Raw genomic sequence first — 15,644 nt, 5'->3', positions numbered from 1 at the left:
TCTGGCCCGGAGCACGTTTCCAGCGAGCGGCTGGTCCCCTGGCCCAACAGGCTAAAAATAACCTCGGGTAGATTTCCAGACCAGACTCTGACGCATTCGAACAAAGAGACTCGAAGATTGAACGGCTGATGGAAACGAAAGTTATCAACAGGCCCCTCCAGCTTGTGGAGCGCTCTGCCCGGTGACTCAGCAAAAGATACTTGTTCGCTGAGCACCGGCCAGACACGGGGAGTTGGAGAGCAGGGAGTCTGACACCCGCCCTTAAACAGACCGCGCTGCATCTTTTCAGTAGCTAAGCAGGAGGAGATGACTATATATACTGGCCTGGGAAACTCCTAAGACATACGAAGTGAAAAAGGCAAATTTCAGAACAACCCATAGGATCTCAGATGTGCTGAACGTAAAAGAATGTGTGTGCGAGCCCACGTAAGGGCTCGGCCGAAGAAGTGGCGTACCTCGTAAAACCCCCATCAGTGGTATTAGTAACCCTGTCTTGCAGATAAAATTATCCAAGTTCTGAGAGGTTAGGGGACTTGACCACTTAGCTAGTAAACTGTGGAACAAGGGAGTAACCACCACTAAGATTTATATAGCCAATTTTTAAAAAGAACTGGAATACACACGAAACTCATTCATTTACTCATTCACTCATTTAGTCATTCAACAAACATAAACTGGATGTCTACAATGTGCCTGGCACCACTCCTACCTCTGGAGAAAAAAAATGATGAAAAAGACAAAGGAAGTCCCTGTCCTCGTGGCATTTATATTCAGGAGTCACCTCTGGGAAGGAAATGATAGAGGGTGGGTTTGGGGAGATGAAGGAAAATGTTAGCCTTGTCTATATTGTTAGCATTTTTCATAATAGGAATTAACCCACCATTGGAATAATTAGATTTTATTTGTCGTATTTTCGTTAAAAACGTACCTTGGGCTTTGGGGATATTTCATCTTTGCTAGTGCCCAACTGCCAGAAGTTTATTTCTGATAACTTTTATTTATCATAACAGTAACGTGCACCCAGAAACGTAAAATACAGACAGCCGCCACTTAGAGGACTTACACGCACCAGCCACCATGTCAAACCTTTTACTCTCCCCATCTTGTCTGATCCTCTTAAGGACACTATGAGATACCCATTTTATAGGCCAGTTCTCCACGGGGGGCGATTTTGCCCCCGAGGGACATGGGACAAAGTCTGGAGATATTTTTGGCTGTCAGGCTGTGGGAAAGGAAGCGGTTGCTATTGTTGCCTAATGGACAGAGTCCAGGGATGCTGCTGAGCACCCCGAAATGCACAGATCCGCCCCCAGAACAAAAACATTCTTTCTTTATATCAATAAATGTCAGTGGAACTGTGGTTAAGAAACCCTATTTATGCCCCCGGACAGATGGCTCAGTAACTAACCAGAGCATCATCCCTATACCAAAAGGGTTGCGGGTTCAATTCCCTGTGGTTGCGGGTTCAATCCCCTGTCCAGCACGTGCAGGATGCAGCTGATCAACGTTTCTCACATCAATGTCTCTCTCTCTCTACTTCTTCTTCTTCTTCTTCTTTCTCTCTCTCTCTCTCTCAAAAAAAAAAAAAAAATCAAACATATCCTTGGATAAGGATTTTTTAAAAAAAAATAAAGACACCCTGCCCTAACAGGTTTGGCTCAATGGATAGAGCGTTGGCCTGTGGACTGAAAGGTCCCAGGTTCGATTCCGGTCAAGGGCATGTACCTTGGTTGCAGGCACATCCCTAGTAGGAGGTGTGCAGGAGGCAGCTGATTGATGTTTCTCTCTCATCGATGTTTCTAACTCTCTCTCCCTCTCCCTTCCTCTCTGTTATAAAATCAATAAAATATATTTTAAAAAATAAAAATAAAAGCCGAAACCGGTTTGGCTCAGTGGATAGAGCGTCGGCCTGCGGGCTGAAAGGTCCCAGGTTCGATTCCGGTCAAGGGCATGTACCTTGGTTGCGGGCACATCCCCAGTAGGAGGTGTGCAGGAGGCAGCTGATCGATGTTTCTCTCTCATCGATGTTTCTGGCTCTCTATCCCTCTCCCTTCCTCTCTGTGAAAATCAATAAAATATATTTTAAAAAAATAAAATAAAATAAAAAAATTAAAATAAAATAAAAATAAAAAAGAAACCCTGTTATAAATGAAGAAGCTGAGGTTCAAGAGAATACCTGCCCAAGGTCACTCAGCTAGTGTGGTCAGCACAGCAGTGGCCACACAGACCTGTGACTATGTTACCTTCCGCGGCAAAGGGAATTAAAATAGGAAGTGGAATTAAGGTTGCCGATCAGCTGATTTTAAAATAGGGAGGTCACCCTGACGATGAGCACAATGTCAACACGAGGGTCCTTTAACATGGAAGAGGGAAGCGGAAGGAAAAACAGAGAGATGGCAGCGTAAGAAGGTAAGAAGGACTTAGTTCGCTGATGCTGGCTTTGAAGGAGGAGTCCAGGAGGGGCCCAGGCGGCCTCTAGAAACAGGAAAAGGCAAGGAACCAGACTCTCCCCCAGAGCTTCCCGAAAGGAAGCAGCCCTGCGTTCAGCCCAGTGAGACCATTTCAGCCTCCGACCTCCAGAACCGCGAGAAAATCCGTGTGTTGTGTGAAGCCTCTGTGCTGGTGGTCATCTATCCCAGTGGCCAGGGAAAACCAGTTAGCGTCCCACCAACACCTGTTTGCTTGGCTGTCAGCCCAATGAAGAGTGTGAGCTCCAGGGGATATTGGGGGGGGGGGGGGGAGGATGGGGGAATAAGGACACATATGTAACACCTTAATCAATAAAGAAATTAAAAAAGAAAAAAGAGCAAGAGCTCCAGAGAATGTCAGTCTCCTCCACTCAGTCCCAGGTCTTGATGGCCAACAGATAAACGTGGGAGCTACAAAGAGCCAAGAAAACTCTTTTAAACGAGAGAAAACCGAGGTCCAGAGGAAGGGAATGACTGGCTCGAGGCTGCTCACTTTACGCCAGCCTAGGCCACCACCTTGCGATCTTTCTGGTCCCTGAGCCCAGAAGCCCCAGGACAGACACGACTGCCAACACACCGTTGTGGACAGGCACCGCCAGGGCACGAGACAGCCCCAGGGAACGAGGGACAGCTGGGGAAATGCACGCACAGTCAGGTAAGACCAGCAGACGTCTGAAAAGGCTTGAGCCATCTTTAAAATGTCCCTCCCAACAGAGCAGCTGATCCCTCTGTACCCACCGGGACCAGCACCTGCCCAATCCACTCCATTAGGGAGACACTCTCACTTGAAGCTTCAGCAGGGCCCTCGGGCATCTAGCTGATGGCAAACTTGAGGCCCACTTTCAAGATGCTTAGCATTTAACGTCCGGCCAGTATGGCTCAGGGGTTGAGCATCAACCTATAAACCAGGAGGTCATGGTTCGGTTCCCAGTCTGGGCACATGCCCAGGTTGTGGGTTTGATCCCCAGTAGGTGGTGTGCTAGAGGCAGCTGATCAATGATGTTTCTCATCATTGATGTTACTATCTCTCTTCCTCTCCCTCTCCCTTCCTCTCTGAAATCTATTTAAAATAGATTATTAAATATATATATATATATGTGTGTGTGTGTGTGTGTGTGTGTGTATTTTTTTTTTTTTTAAGAAGCTTAGCATTTCACATCTCTGGCCAGAGCCAAACTTCAGGCAAACTGGGAAAAGGTACATGCATCCAGAACACATCTTTTTGCACCCGTTAGAAAACTGTCATGATAGACTAATTCCATTAGAAAAGGACACTTTGCTCCAGATTGGCCAGAACACCATCATAGATTGACTCGAACATGTATCCCCACGTCTATGAAGTAAAAAGCGCCCCCTTCAACAGGAAGCCTTGTGCAGGGCATGACCTGCAGACTGTACCCAGCAGCCCTGCTTGGCCATCTGGCCACATCCCCTTCACTGACCTCATCTCCCTCCCCCCCCCGCACCCCCACCCCGCACCCCAGCCCTGAGGCCCACTGGAAAACAACTGTGACCTCATCGTTTACCATCTTATATATACCTCCCCGACGTGGGGCTCCATCTCTTACTCCTCTCCACCTGCAAACAGCAGGGGTTGAAGATGAGCAAGACCGATGGTCCCTTTCAGCCAAGCACGGGCGGGGGTGGGGAGCAGGACGCAGTGAATTCTGACGGAATGAATGTCCGTGGGCCAGGAGAGGGAGGAGGAAGCACAGGCCTCGGAGATATCCACCCGCTATCTAGCCGGCCAACGCTGGGCTGGGCACACTCTTTTTGCCTCCCCAAACTTCATTTCCTTTTCCTGAAATGGGTGTCATTGTAGGACCGCTGGGAGGATTTCAGGAATGATTTGAGTTCATGCTGAGTGCCTGAGAGCTAGTGTTATTGCTGTTATTATCAGCACCATCAGCCCAGGGACATCTGTCTTTCAGACTGTCAGCGTCCAGGCAGATCCTGCTTTAAACAAAACGGGGACAATCCAGTTTTCTAAAAGCAAACGGGGGAGGAGGGAAGGTGTGTTACAGAGAAAAAGGATTCCTCGCTGTACCTGCGAACCCACTCGTGGATAAACAGAAAAATCCAGGCCATTTTGACATGGAGTTGGTTTTGTTTGGGGGGCAATCTCTCACACAGGGTGCAATGTGCCCAGTGGTGCCCTAGGCAGCTCCCTCCACCGTCTCCTCCTGTCCCCGCTACCGGCCTCTCCCATGTGTCCCCAGAAGCCCCATGGCCGGAGGATGACCAGGTGCGTGAAGCAGGCCCAGCCCTGCAGTGGGAGGGACACAGGTTTCAACGAGAGCCCTGGTGCTTGTGAGCTGAGCAGCCTGCCCCTCAGCTGCGACACGCGGCCGATCGCAGTACCTGCCTCACGCGGCCACGTGGCCGTTGTGTCGAGGTCTGGGAGCCGAGGCGGTAAGGCACCTGGTCTGAAGCACCTGGTGAGGCACCTGTCACTATCATTGCTATCAGTTGGCGGCTTTATCGCCAGGCAGCGCCCCGGGAGAGAAGAGGCCAGCAAAGCCCTTGTTCTCCGGCTCCGGTTTCCTTCCTGCCCTTGTCCCCACGCACAATTCCGACCTGGTTGTCAGCGCCCTCCAGCCAGAATATTGTATCCTGCCTTCCCGACAGACTCACCACGTGCATCTTTTTCATATTACCGCGCATTTCAACGAGGATGAACTCAGATGCAAGCAAAAGCAAGCCGGACTCCGTGGCGGAAATCACAGAGACGTTTACCTCATGTAACAAGTCACCAAGCCACCAAGGGAAATGTCCGCGCGGTTCCCATCACCGGTGGGCCAGCTTTCCCCCGCAGGTGGCCTCCACCCGCAGCCCGCAGGTGGCCTAAAGGAGGTGTTTCCTTTTTCAACAGGGGAGCGAACTCCCTCCCAGGGTCCTCCTAACACACCTCCCCTCATACATCAGGGCCTGGGACAGGGTCGCCAGCCCCTCCTAACCCAGCCCTTGCCCAGGGGGAAGGGATGTTTCTGCTGCCTTCCATCTGGCACAGCTCATCCCTGAGGCTGAGGGAGAGGACTCACCTGGAACAAGAGGAAGCAAGAAGGGGAGAGTGACTGCCACCTCAAGCAATGAGCCCCTGGCTGATGACAGGAAGGATAAGTCCCGAGTGGGTAAGTCCCTCGGCCAAGGCCCCGTGCGACTTTGCAGAAGGCCCAGCAAGAAAACCCAGCCACTGGCCCAGCAAGCTCCCGCCCCTTCACCTCACGCCGTCCCAACTGCCTACGGCAAACTCCAAGCCCCCAAAGGGTAGGGGCACTGTCCCCAGGACTCTGAGCTTGGCCAGAGACAGGATGTGGACAAAGTCAACACGGTGACAGAAGAGAGCGCCCCGACCTGCATCGAGGCACCTCACCCGCATCCAAGCCCCAGGGCTGGGGAGCCGCAGCGCTTCCTGCCCCTGGAAAGAGCTTGGCAGGCAAGTCCGTGGGGACCCAGAGCCTGACAAACAGCATCTCTGTAGCTGCCTGGACACCTGCCAAGCTGCTTCATTCCCCGGGGCTGACCTCATGTTTCTGAAGAGCCTCAAGAAGCCTGGGGCCTGTGTGTCGTCTCTCCTGGGTCAGTTCTGCCGCCAGCAAAGAAAACGGCCCAGGCTGGGGGCCACGCGAAGAGGTGAGGACGCAGAGCCCATTGGCGCCCCCACCACCCACCCCTGCCCTGCCAGAGCCTCCTGCCTGTGCCCACAGGCCCATTCCAGAGGAACCTGAGCATCACCCTCTCACCTCTGTGCTGAGGCCCGTCCCGATCTGTCTTCCTGCTTCCACCAATCCGAGGGTGTCCCTTGAAGGCACTGTCATACTCCGGCTAGTCCCGTCTGCTTTGTTTCAGACTTCTGGAAAGGGAAGAAAAGGCAGGCTCATCGGAGGTGCTAAGAGCATCTCTGAAGTCAGTTCCACCGCCTCAAAGAGAGCCTGAGAGCTCACGGCCTAGGCTTGGCAACAAAAGGAACTGTATAGTTAACCCAGAGCTGGGCCAGGCTGGGTATGTCCCCGAAACAAAAGCCTTCATGCACGCTGGGCCCCACTTCCAGATATTCTTACTGGTGTTTGACAGTGGACAGGGCTGGGAGCAGACAAGGTGAGCAGCCTGTGGAAACCGCACAGAGCCAGACCCCCCCAGACACATGAGGTCCCTTCCACCCCTTTGCAGGGCATCTCCTGGGGATCCTCGCTACCCGCCACCCAGCCTGCGGCTCTAAATCAAGGCATTTGTTCTTTTTCGGGTGCACTTCGAGGTTTTTATCCCCCCTAGTCAAACCACAGGCTGACAACATGGAGGAGAGGCGAGAGGCCTCGTTTTTGGCCCTCCTGTCCCTGGGCTGACCAAGGGGATCAGACGCAGCAGCTGGCGGTTTGAAACTTCCCTTGCACAAGTTGTCCTCGGAACAGAGGCCCCCACTCCTCAGCGCTTGCAAGGTCTGCATACCTTGAAAGTATGCAGGCTGCAGGGCTGTGCGAACAGAGTGGAATTTTCCATTTATAGAATAATAACCTTCATACCACTCTGGGGGCCTCGTTCTCGTGGTGAGAGCTCAGAGTTGTGTCAGCAAACCTGCCATGCTTCGGCAGGGGCCTCACGCCTTACGGGTTCTTGTATTTATTTTCGGTGGGAGAAAGGGAGGAAATAAAGGAATGACTTTTTCATTTGGGTGCCAACACAAACTTGAAAAAGGAACTGGGTTGGCAAGTGCAGAATATTACTGCCTGGTTTCGGGTCTTAAGTCAAGCGCTAGGGAGCAGGAGGTGAGGAAGAGACTAGGAAAACATATCTTCAACCCCTCACAGGGACAGGTGGCCAGATGGGCATTACGTTACTGCCTCTAGCCCTTCCGTGGGCCTGCCACCTGGGCCCTGGACTGCCCCTGAGGGCAGCGGCCCAAGCCAAAGGCATGGCTCCATCATCCAGCGTCTCCTGTGTTCTGCACTTGATTTCGGCCGATGCACACATGGACGCCGAAATGCCTTTGGGGTCCATGGTATAGCAGGACGGCCACCGAGCCAGGGGTAATGGGGTCCAAGTCCTAGTTCTTGCTGGTACGTAGTCACCATGTGATCTAAAAGAAGTCCTTCTCTCCGCTGAGTCTCATTTTCTTCATCGGTACAGTATGACCCTAGCTGGTTTGGCTCAGCGAATGGGGGGGGGGGGGGGGGGCGGGGCCTGCTCATTGAAGGGTCAAGGGCATATTCCTGGGTTGGGGACTTGATTCCCAGTAGGGGGCGTGCAGAGGCAGCTGATCAATGATTCTCCCTCATCATTGATGCTTCTATCTCTCTCCCTCTCCCTTGCTCTCTGCAATCAATAAAAATATATTTAAAAAAAAAAAAAAAGATTGGATCCAATGACCCCAGAGACCCCTTCCACTGCTGACATTCTGATTCACTCCTTCATTCTAGTGGTAACTGGTGCCAGGCCTAGGTTCTGGGCATCCTCCCCTGGGCCCTTCTAAAGCTGCTGGGCGCAGCCAGAGCCGTGAGCGTGGCCTCAGGCCCAATGAGAGCTGCCAGCACCAGCCACCCGGCTCCTGGTTTCAACCGCCACGGGGGAGGGGGAGCCCAGCCCGGCCAGCCCCGCCACCAGAAGAGAACCCTGTGAGGGCCCTTCCCAGTGCCTTTCTGTGAAAACACAAAAAAGTGTTGCCCCTTCCCCTGGGAAGGGCATGCCCACCTCGAACCCTCCTAATCAAAAATCTTGATTTTTTTCCCATTATTTTTACCAAAAAAAATGTTTTCATTTCAAAGTATTCCATTGTGATAGTGAAAATGCTTTGCTTTTCAAATTGCACATACCCATCAGATTTTCGTCCAATCCTAGGGGCAGGGGCGACTAGAGGGAGACACACACACACACACACACACACACACACACACACACGCCAGTCCCCATCCTTACCTAGGTCACCAGTCAATGGCCATCCAGTCTCTGAACACTTGTTTGGAGGCCGCTGGGTCCCTCTCCTACCTACTACGGCGAGAACTTCTGTGAGCCTCAGAGGTGTGCTGTGCAAACAGGTTACTTCATTGTTGGGCGGCTCTAAAAACTGCATCCTCAGTTCAGCCCAGTCCGCCTCCCCACAGTTTTCCCCGCAGATGCTAGTGAGGAGGTGGGAGGCGAGACGGGGCTTCTGGCCCAGAGGATTAAGGGCTGGGAGGTGGGTGCGTGAATGTCGGGGCATTCCTCCATCGCCATACCTACCCCCTCCCGTCCTCAGCGAGTATCACCACTACGGCAAGGGAGCCCCTGGTCACCTGTTCACACCCAGGGCACAGAGCTCAGGCGGAGGCGAGGGCGAAGGCGGACCCCAGCGGCCGCCCCTCCCCGGCTCTTCTCTCCGCTCTACTTGCCCCTCCCCGCCGGGCTGCGCGGGCAGGGCACGCCCCTTCCCCGTTTCACCAATCAGCGTCCTGAGCGGCACCCGTGGCGCAGGGGGATCTGGTCGGCAGCCAATTAGCGCCGGAGCCCGTGGAGGCGCCTCGCCCGCCCCCTCCCAGAATGAAAGCCACCCCGCAGCTGGCAAAGCTGGCGCAGCGCGCTGGGCGCGAGAGCTGCTCTGGCCGGAGCGGAGCGCGCGCACTGCCCGCCCATCCCCGGCGCGCCTGCCTCCGCTCCGCCTCCGTCCGGGGCGCGGGCGAGGTGGCCGGGGCTGGGGAGCGCAGAGGGCAGGGCCGCAGCGGCGAGGCCGGGGGGCGGGGAGGAGCGGGGCCTGATAAAAGGCGGCAAGGCGGCCCCACCCCCGCGGCAGGCCGGCGGGCAAGCTCCGCGCGTCCCTTCCGTCCCGCCCGCGCCGGCGGTGGGGAGGCGGCGCGCGCGGCCCGTAACCCGCCCATGGAGGCTTTCCCCTGGGCGCCCCACTCGCCCCGCCGCGGCCGCGCCCCCCCGCCCATGGCGCTCGTGCCCAGCGCCCACTACGTGAGCGCCCAGGGCCCAGCGCACCCGCAGCCCTTCAGCTCGTGGAACGACTACCTGGGGCTTGCCACGCTCATCACCAAGGCGGTGGACGGCGAGCAACGCTTCGGCTGCGCCCGCGGCGGAAACGGAGACAGCGGCGGCGGCGGCGGCGGCTCCCCGCCCTCCTCTTCCTCCTCGTCCTGCTGCTCCCCCCACGCGGGGACCGGGCCCGGGGCGCTGGGGCCAGCTCTGGGGCCGCCGGACTACGAAGAGGATGACGACGACAGTGACGACCCGGGGTCCCGGGGCCGCTACCTGGGGGGCGCGCTGGACCTGTGCGCGGGCCCCGCCGAGGCCGGGCTGCTGGAGGAGCGCTTCGCCGAGCTGAGCCCGTTCGCTGGTCGCGCTGCCGCGGTGCTGCTGGGCTGCGCGCCCGCCGTTGCGGCCACCGCCGAGGTGGCACCACGCGAGGAGCGGGCCCTGGCGTGGGCGGCCGAACCCCGGCTGCACGCATCCTCCGGGGCGGCCGCCGCCCGGCTGCTCAAGCCCGAGCTGCAGGTGTGCGTGTTTTGCCGGAACAACAAGGAGGCGGTGGCGCTCTACACCACCCACATCCTGAAGGGACCCGACGGGCGAGTGCTGTGCCCGGTGCTGCGCCGCTACACGTGTCCCCTGTGCGGTGCCAGCGGCGACAACGCGCACACCATCAAGTACTGCCCGCTCTCCAAAGTGCCGCCGCCCGCCGCCCGGCCGCCCCCGCGCTGCCCCAGGGACGGCGTGCCCGGCAAGAAGCTGCGCTGAGCCCGGCCTGCTACCGCCTGAGGCCACCGGGGTCGCCGCCAGCCCACTCTCCTTTTTGGTCTGCGCACCATCTCTTCCTGTTGGGGAGGCGTGGAGCTCAGTCCTTGGTTCTACTTGGGATGTCGTCTTGGTTTTTTTCAGAGCAAGCCGGCCGTTCGGAGTCCTGTGGTTGAGACAAGACGCTAAAATCTTGATTTATCTCTAGTTTCTAGTCTGTGCACATCCGGACGGTGAAGGCTGTGTGTGTCCCACTAACTGATATGTGGCAACTTAGAGGCGCTATTTACTCTATACTTCGACCTATTTTAGATGCGCATCGGTATGAAATTGTCTGTCTAATCTTGGATGTTTAATTTTATTAATGAAGGCACTTTACTAGGTCTAGAATATTTTTTTAAAAGCCTTTATTGAACTTAAAACTGGCGATTTTATGAAATGTCGGCAAAATGACTTTTATTGTTTGAAAAGGTATTTAGTTGTCCTTAATCAGTTATTCTAATTCCAGGTGAAGCAAGCCCCTGGTAGAATCCGTTTTGAGAAGTGAAGGTTTAGTAAACTTTCCAGTATTACTTTGGGTGGGCATTCCCTCCTTGTGGCTTGTTTCTGTCCTAGCTGGAGGTGTAAAAATGCACAATCTGTAGCGGGTAGAACGGCTCCTTATTCTCTTATGTACCAGATCTTTTTATTAACTAGAAACTAACATTTTTCACCTTTAAAAAATGTGCCGCTATAAATCATGTTGTGTATACACTTGGAAATGGTGCTGTTAAAAGAAATTGACTTGTGTATTTATAGAGTAACAGTATATGAATTCATTAATCTTACCTAGAACTTTGCTACTTGGCTTTTTGTCTATGCACCTCCCCCTTTCCAGTTCTTTAAAAACACTGTGATCCTGAGATCAAGAGGGAGCTGAATGACCCTGAATCACTCCATGTCAGGGTTCCTAACCAGTGGAAAGCTCCTTCCACCTGTTGCCTTTCAAACTAAATGGAAGATGAAGCCCTCTGCACTCCAGAAGGTTAATGTAATAATCTGTGTTCAAGAAGGTTCCACCCTGGGCTGCCTGGCTTTAGCAGTCCTCAAACCAGAATAAACATTAAGTTCGGAGTTGGGGGTTGGAGACAAGGAGCAAGACCTCCCTATGTTCCCATTCTCACTGGAAGACCCCAGTCTGTTTCTGGAACCCAACCAGTTACCCATACACAAGATTAAACCTGATCCTTAAGCAAAGGTTCTTAACCACTACTTTACCTCCCACCCTCATTTTTAAATCCACCAAGTTAAATGCCATACCATGACATGTAACTATATCAAGACAGGAGGCAAAAATGGAAATAGATGAATGCACCTGAAACACAAAATGCTTAACTATCTGAAAGGTTAGCTAGGTTATTAGAGGTTAGACTGTTTTCACACTAAAAAGCTAACTTCCTCCACAGCAAATGGGCTTGAACACTATGAAGGTTAACGGAGGCTGGAGTAGATAACCTTGGAGAGCTCTGAGCCTTTTTGTTCAGGGAAGGCGCATCAAGGGAGAGGGGTGAAGGACATACTGTTTCTTGGCCAGGAAAAGATCCACTCCTGTTAGTCTAGTCCCGGGCCAGAGAACTTCAGATTTGCCTGAGCCCAAACTCAAGCAGCTTCACAAAGCCATGTAATCACTCATTTTGCTAGAAAATACATCAGCTTAAATTAGTTGTGCTTTGGGGGTAGTTTTCAGGTCAATATGAATTCATGTTACCACTCCCACTGCTGTTCTACTTTTCAAGTCACTATAAACAGATCAGTGCATTCTTCAGACCAGGAGTAGGCAGCCAGCCACTTTGTATTTTAAAAGAGCCAAATTATAGACACAGTTTCTAGGGCTCAGGCATGTAGCTTTAATAGATCTTCAATATACAAATCCCTTGGTGGGATGTGCCTAACTGGGAACACATTGAACAAGGAGTTCAAGTCCATGTCAGAAGAATATTGGGAAGGTATCCAGAAGACCCTCACAATTAGTTCAGCAACCATTAATCTACTTGAAACACCCCGTATCACTTCCCCGCAAATCTGCATTACTCTCCCAGCTAACGTTAAAATAGTGTTATATGAAGAGACTGTTAATACCATTAATATTCTAGAGACTCCTTATGAAAAGTATTCTAACCACACTCTAGTTAAAATCAACCTTACAGTTCTTCAAAGTTTAAAGAAACATGAAAAAATTTTTATTTTCTGCCCTAACTGGTTTGGCTCAGTGGATAGAGCATTGGCCTGTGGACTGAAGGGTCCCAGGTTCGATTCCGGTCAAGGGCATGTACCTTGGTTGCGGGCACATCCCCAGTGGGGAATGTGCAGGAGGTAGCTGATCAATGTTTCTCTCTCATCGATGTTTCTAGCTTTCTATCCCTCTCCCTTCCTCTCTGCAAAAATCAATAAAATATTTTAAAAAATTTTTATTTTCCTAAGAACATACTACATACTTGGCTAAAAGCAAAACACTGTATGGAATCCTCAAGAGAGCCTTACCAACCTTGGAGGCATGGATGGCCTTAACCTGCCTATCCGTAGAGACAGTTCCAGTGGCTTGAGACATTTCCAGTGCCTTTTAATGTCTCTGAATTTTAGTTTTCCTGTGAAGTCCTTTTTGTAAGCTGCAGAATTACTGACTCTGATTACAACTTTTGGCCAAGATTTATTACAAGCCAAAATTACATGTTTTAAAGTTATACCACAAATATATGTACTTTAAGGGAAAGAAAAGGCAAGTTTTTAGTACAAATTTTCTGTTCTTGGCCACATGAGAAATATACCTCCCACAGTGTCCCATGTGTCAGTCTTGTAAAATTATAAATCAATCCACAATCAAAATGGTAAAAACACAGGTAATCCTTGACAAAAACACCCCACACATACAGATGCCAACTTCCTCCTGGGAGCTACTATGGACAACTAATGGAACTGTAGTGGGTTTTATTGGCCACTATCTCTACCCACCCTCAACCACCTGTATTAAAAGTAATGGTATTCTCCTTTAAAAATGCAGTAGTCACTGGGAACGTGGATGACTTCTACTCATTAGTAAGTTGGTCAGCTTTGACACCAGTGGTAACACTTGGGGGATGGGGTGGGGTGTAAGGCCCTGAGAGTGGAAACAAACCAACAGCAGGCTTCTCTCATCCAATGCCCCGGATTCTGATCTGACTGCCAAGAAAAAAACTTGGAGAACATCAGGAGGTCTGGGAAAGGGTCCTGACAGAAAGGGTGGCCTTGCAGAGGAGCCTGGAAGCCTAATCAGCAGACATGCACCTGAACTCATCTAAACAAATCCACACAGGTGAATTGTCCAGTGGGGCCTTGATGTCAGTACAGCCCGGCTCTACTAACTTCAGACTCAAAACAGGTTACAGCCCCAACTTCTTTTACTTATTATAAAAGAAAAGGTCCTCTCTCCACAAAAGACCTTTTAAAGACTTCTACTTGTTTAAAAGGAAGCTAAATGTTTACAAAGGAGTTACCATCATTGGTAACATCACAGAAAAGGCTGCATCTGATACTATTTAAAAGAGCATCAATACTCCCTCTTCTGGCCTTACAGGAATTCTCACTAGTCATTATGAGAAATAATTTAACACCTTGCTGACTGTCCACCAGTATACTTGTTTCCGGTCCGAACTCTGCTTCTGTCGTCTTCTCGTCAGTTATTTCCAGAGACGTGATGAGCAATACATCTAATTCTTTCCATCCATGTTTTATTATGGCAAAGGTTTATAGAAAACAAGTGCCAAACGTCTGAGTGAATTATGTGCAGACACTTTGATTGGCTGAGTGACTTTGGTAGTCAGCTGGAAGAAAAGTACTTTGTCAGAAGACAGTAATGCATCTGACATTAGACCATCAAGAAGGCAAAAGAGAAATGTGATCGTATCCAACAGTGAAAGTGATTCTGAAGAATGGGCAGAAAAAGACATTTTACCAGCCTTGGCGGATCATACAAATATTTCAGGCATAACTGTTCAATTGAAGTAAACCATTTTTTGATAAGGATTTTTTCGATCTCATTACTTCTCAGACCAATTTATACCATCACTAAATGGAAAAATACCACAAAACCTCTGCTAAAACTTCACTATGCACGGATGTTACTTATATGGATATAAAGAAGTTTTTTGGTTTAATTATATTGATGAGACTAAAGAAAAGGCCAGAATGGAAAGATTACTGGTTGACTCCTCCTTTACTTGAATCACCCATATTTCCAAAAAATATAACTGGAAAGAGGTTCAAGCAAATACATTCTTTCATCTGACTGATAATTCACAAACATTTAACACAGACCATCTTTACAAAGTCAGACCTCTTTTAGATCACTTTATCTTGAAATTTAAATCTTTATATATACCAAAACAGCAGTTATCACTTGAAGCAATGACTCCATGGAGAGGACGCATCAGATTCAAGACATATAATCTGGCAAAAATAACAAAATATGCAATTTTAGTAAGGATGCTTTGTGAAAAAGTGTGCCGCGCCAGCACAGCCAAGGGTGACCCTGAGTGGGGGCGGTGAAGGATTGAGAAAAGACAGACAAGAGAATGAAAGCTGGATCTCAGTGGGACACTGTCCCCCTCTGATGGAGAGCTAGCGACAGCGCCATGGACTACAAGCCTTGTCTTTTTCTTATAGCCAAATGCCAAGAGGCAAAGTAAGGGCATGCCAAGATGTTTACAACATTCTCGGGTTTCGATTCTACTCAATGACATGCACCTGATCAAGCTTTGTTTACTTGCAGCCTATATCACTTAGGCACGTGGGGCCACGTGTTCGGACCATAGGTTCAAGCTTACAACTATAGCTGTTGGGTATCATTGTGCTGGGAGGGCTCTGCCCTCCAAGCTGGGACTTGCATGTGGCCATGAGAGGACTGTGCCCTCTTATTAGTCCAAGGCTTGAACCTGTCCAAACACTGTAGCCGCTCTCCACAAAAGAGTAGCTATATTTGCAACTTTGAGATATATATGGGTGAAGGCAAAAAGTTACAACAGACTATATTATCCGTCTTTCGGCCTTTTCTTGGTTCTTGGCATCATATTTACCAAGATAATTACTACAACAGTTTGTCTACAGCTGAACTATTATTGAAGAACAAAACACTGGTTTGTGGAACAATAATGAAGAACTGTAGGTTGCCAAAACAACTAAAAGAAAAGTAGACAGCCGTGTGGATGAGTTCTTGCTTGAAATAGCTGATCAGCACTGTTAAGTGGCTACAGCCACTATAAAGGTGCAACTAACATTCTCTGAATTGTGATTTTTCTAATTTCAGAGGAAGACCCAAGATGGTACAGCACACTCACGTGTGCACACTGGCGCGCACACACACACACAATGCATAAGCTCACAGAGGCAACACATTACAGGGAAACTAAGGGGTCCACATTCATGAAGGACACCTTAAGGCAGTGGTCGGCAAACTGCGGC

The 15,644-nt window shown here is 50.7% G+C and overlaps 1 protein-coding gene across 1 annotated transcript; it reads left to right on the top strand.

Annotated features, from left to right (window-relative positions):
* The first annotated feature begins 9,205 nt into the window (after positions 1–9,205).
* Positions 9,206–10,933, top strand: NANOS1 (nanos C2HC-type zinc finger 1). Its single transcript, XM_080642051.1, has one exon. The coding sequence runs from the start codon at positions 9,312–9,314 to the stop codon at positions 10,173–10,175; it is 864 nt and encodes a 287-aa protein (XP_080498177.1). The 5' UTR covers positions 9,206–9,311; the 3' UTR covers positions 10,176–10,933.
* Positions 10,934–15,644: the final 4,711 nt, after the last annotated feature.

Source organism: Plecotus auritus, assembly GCF_963455305.1.
Source record: "Plecotus auritus genome assembly, chromosome: 9".
Taxonomy (NCBI): Eukaryota; Metazoa; Chordata; class Mammalia; order Chiroptera; family Vespertilionidae; genus Plecotus; species Plecotus auritus.
This window is presented reverse-complemented; position numbering and strand designations above follow the sequence as displayed.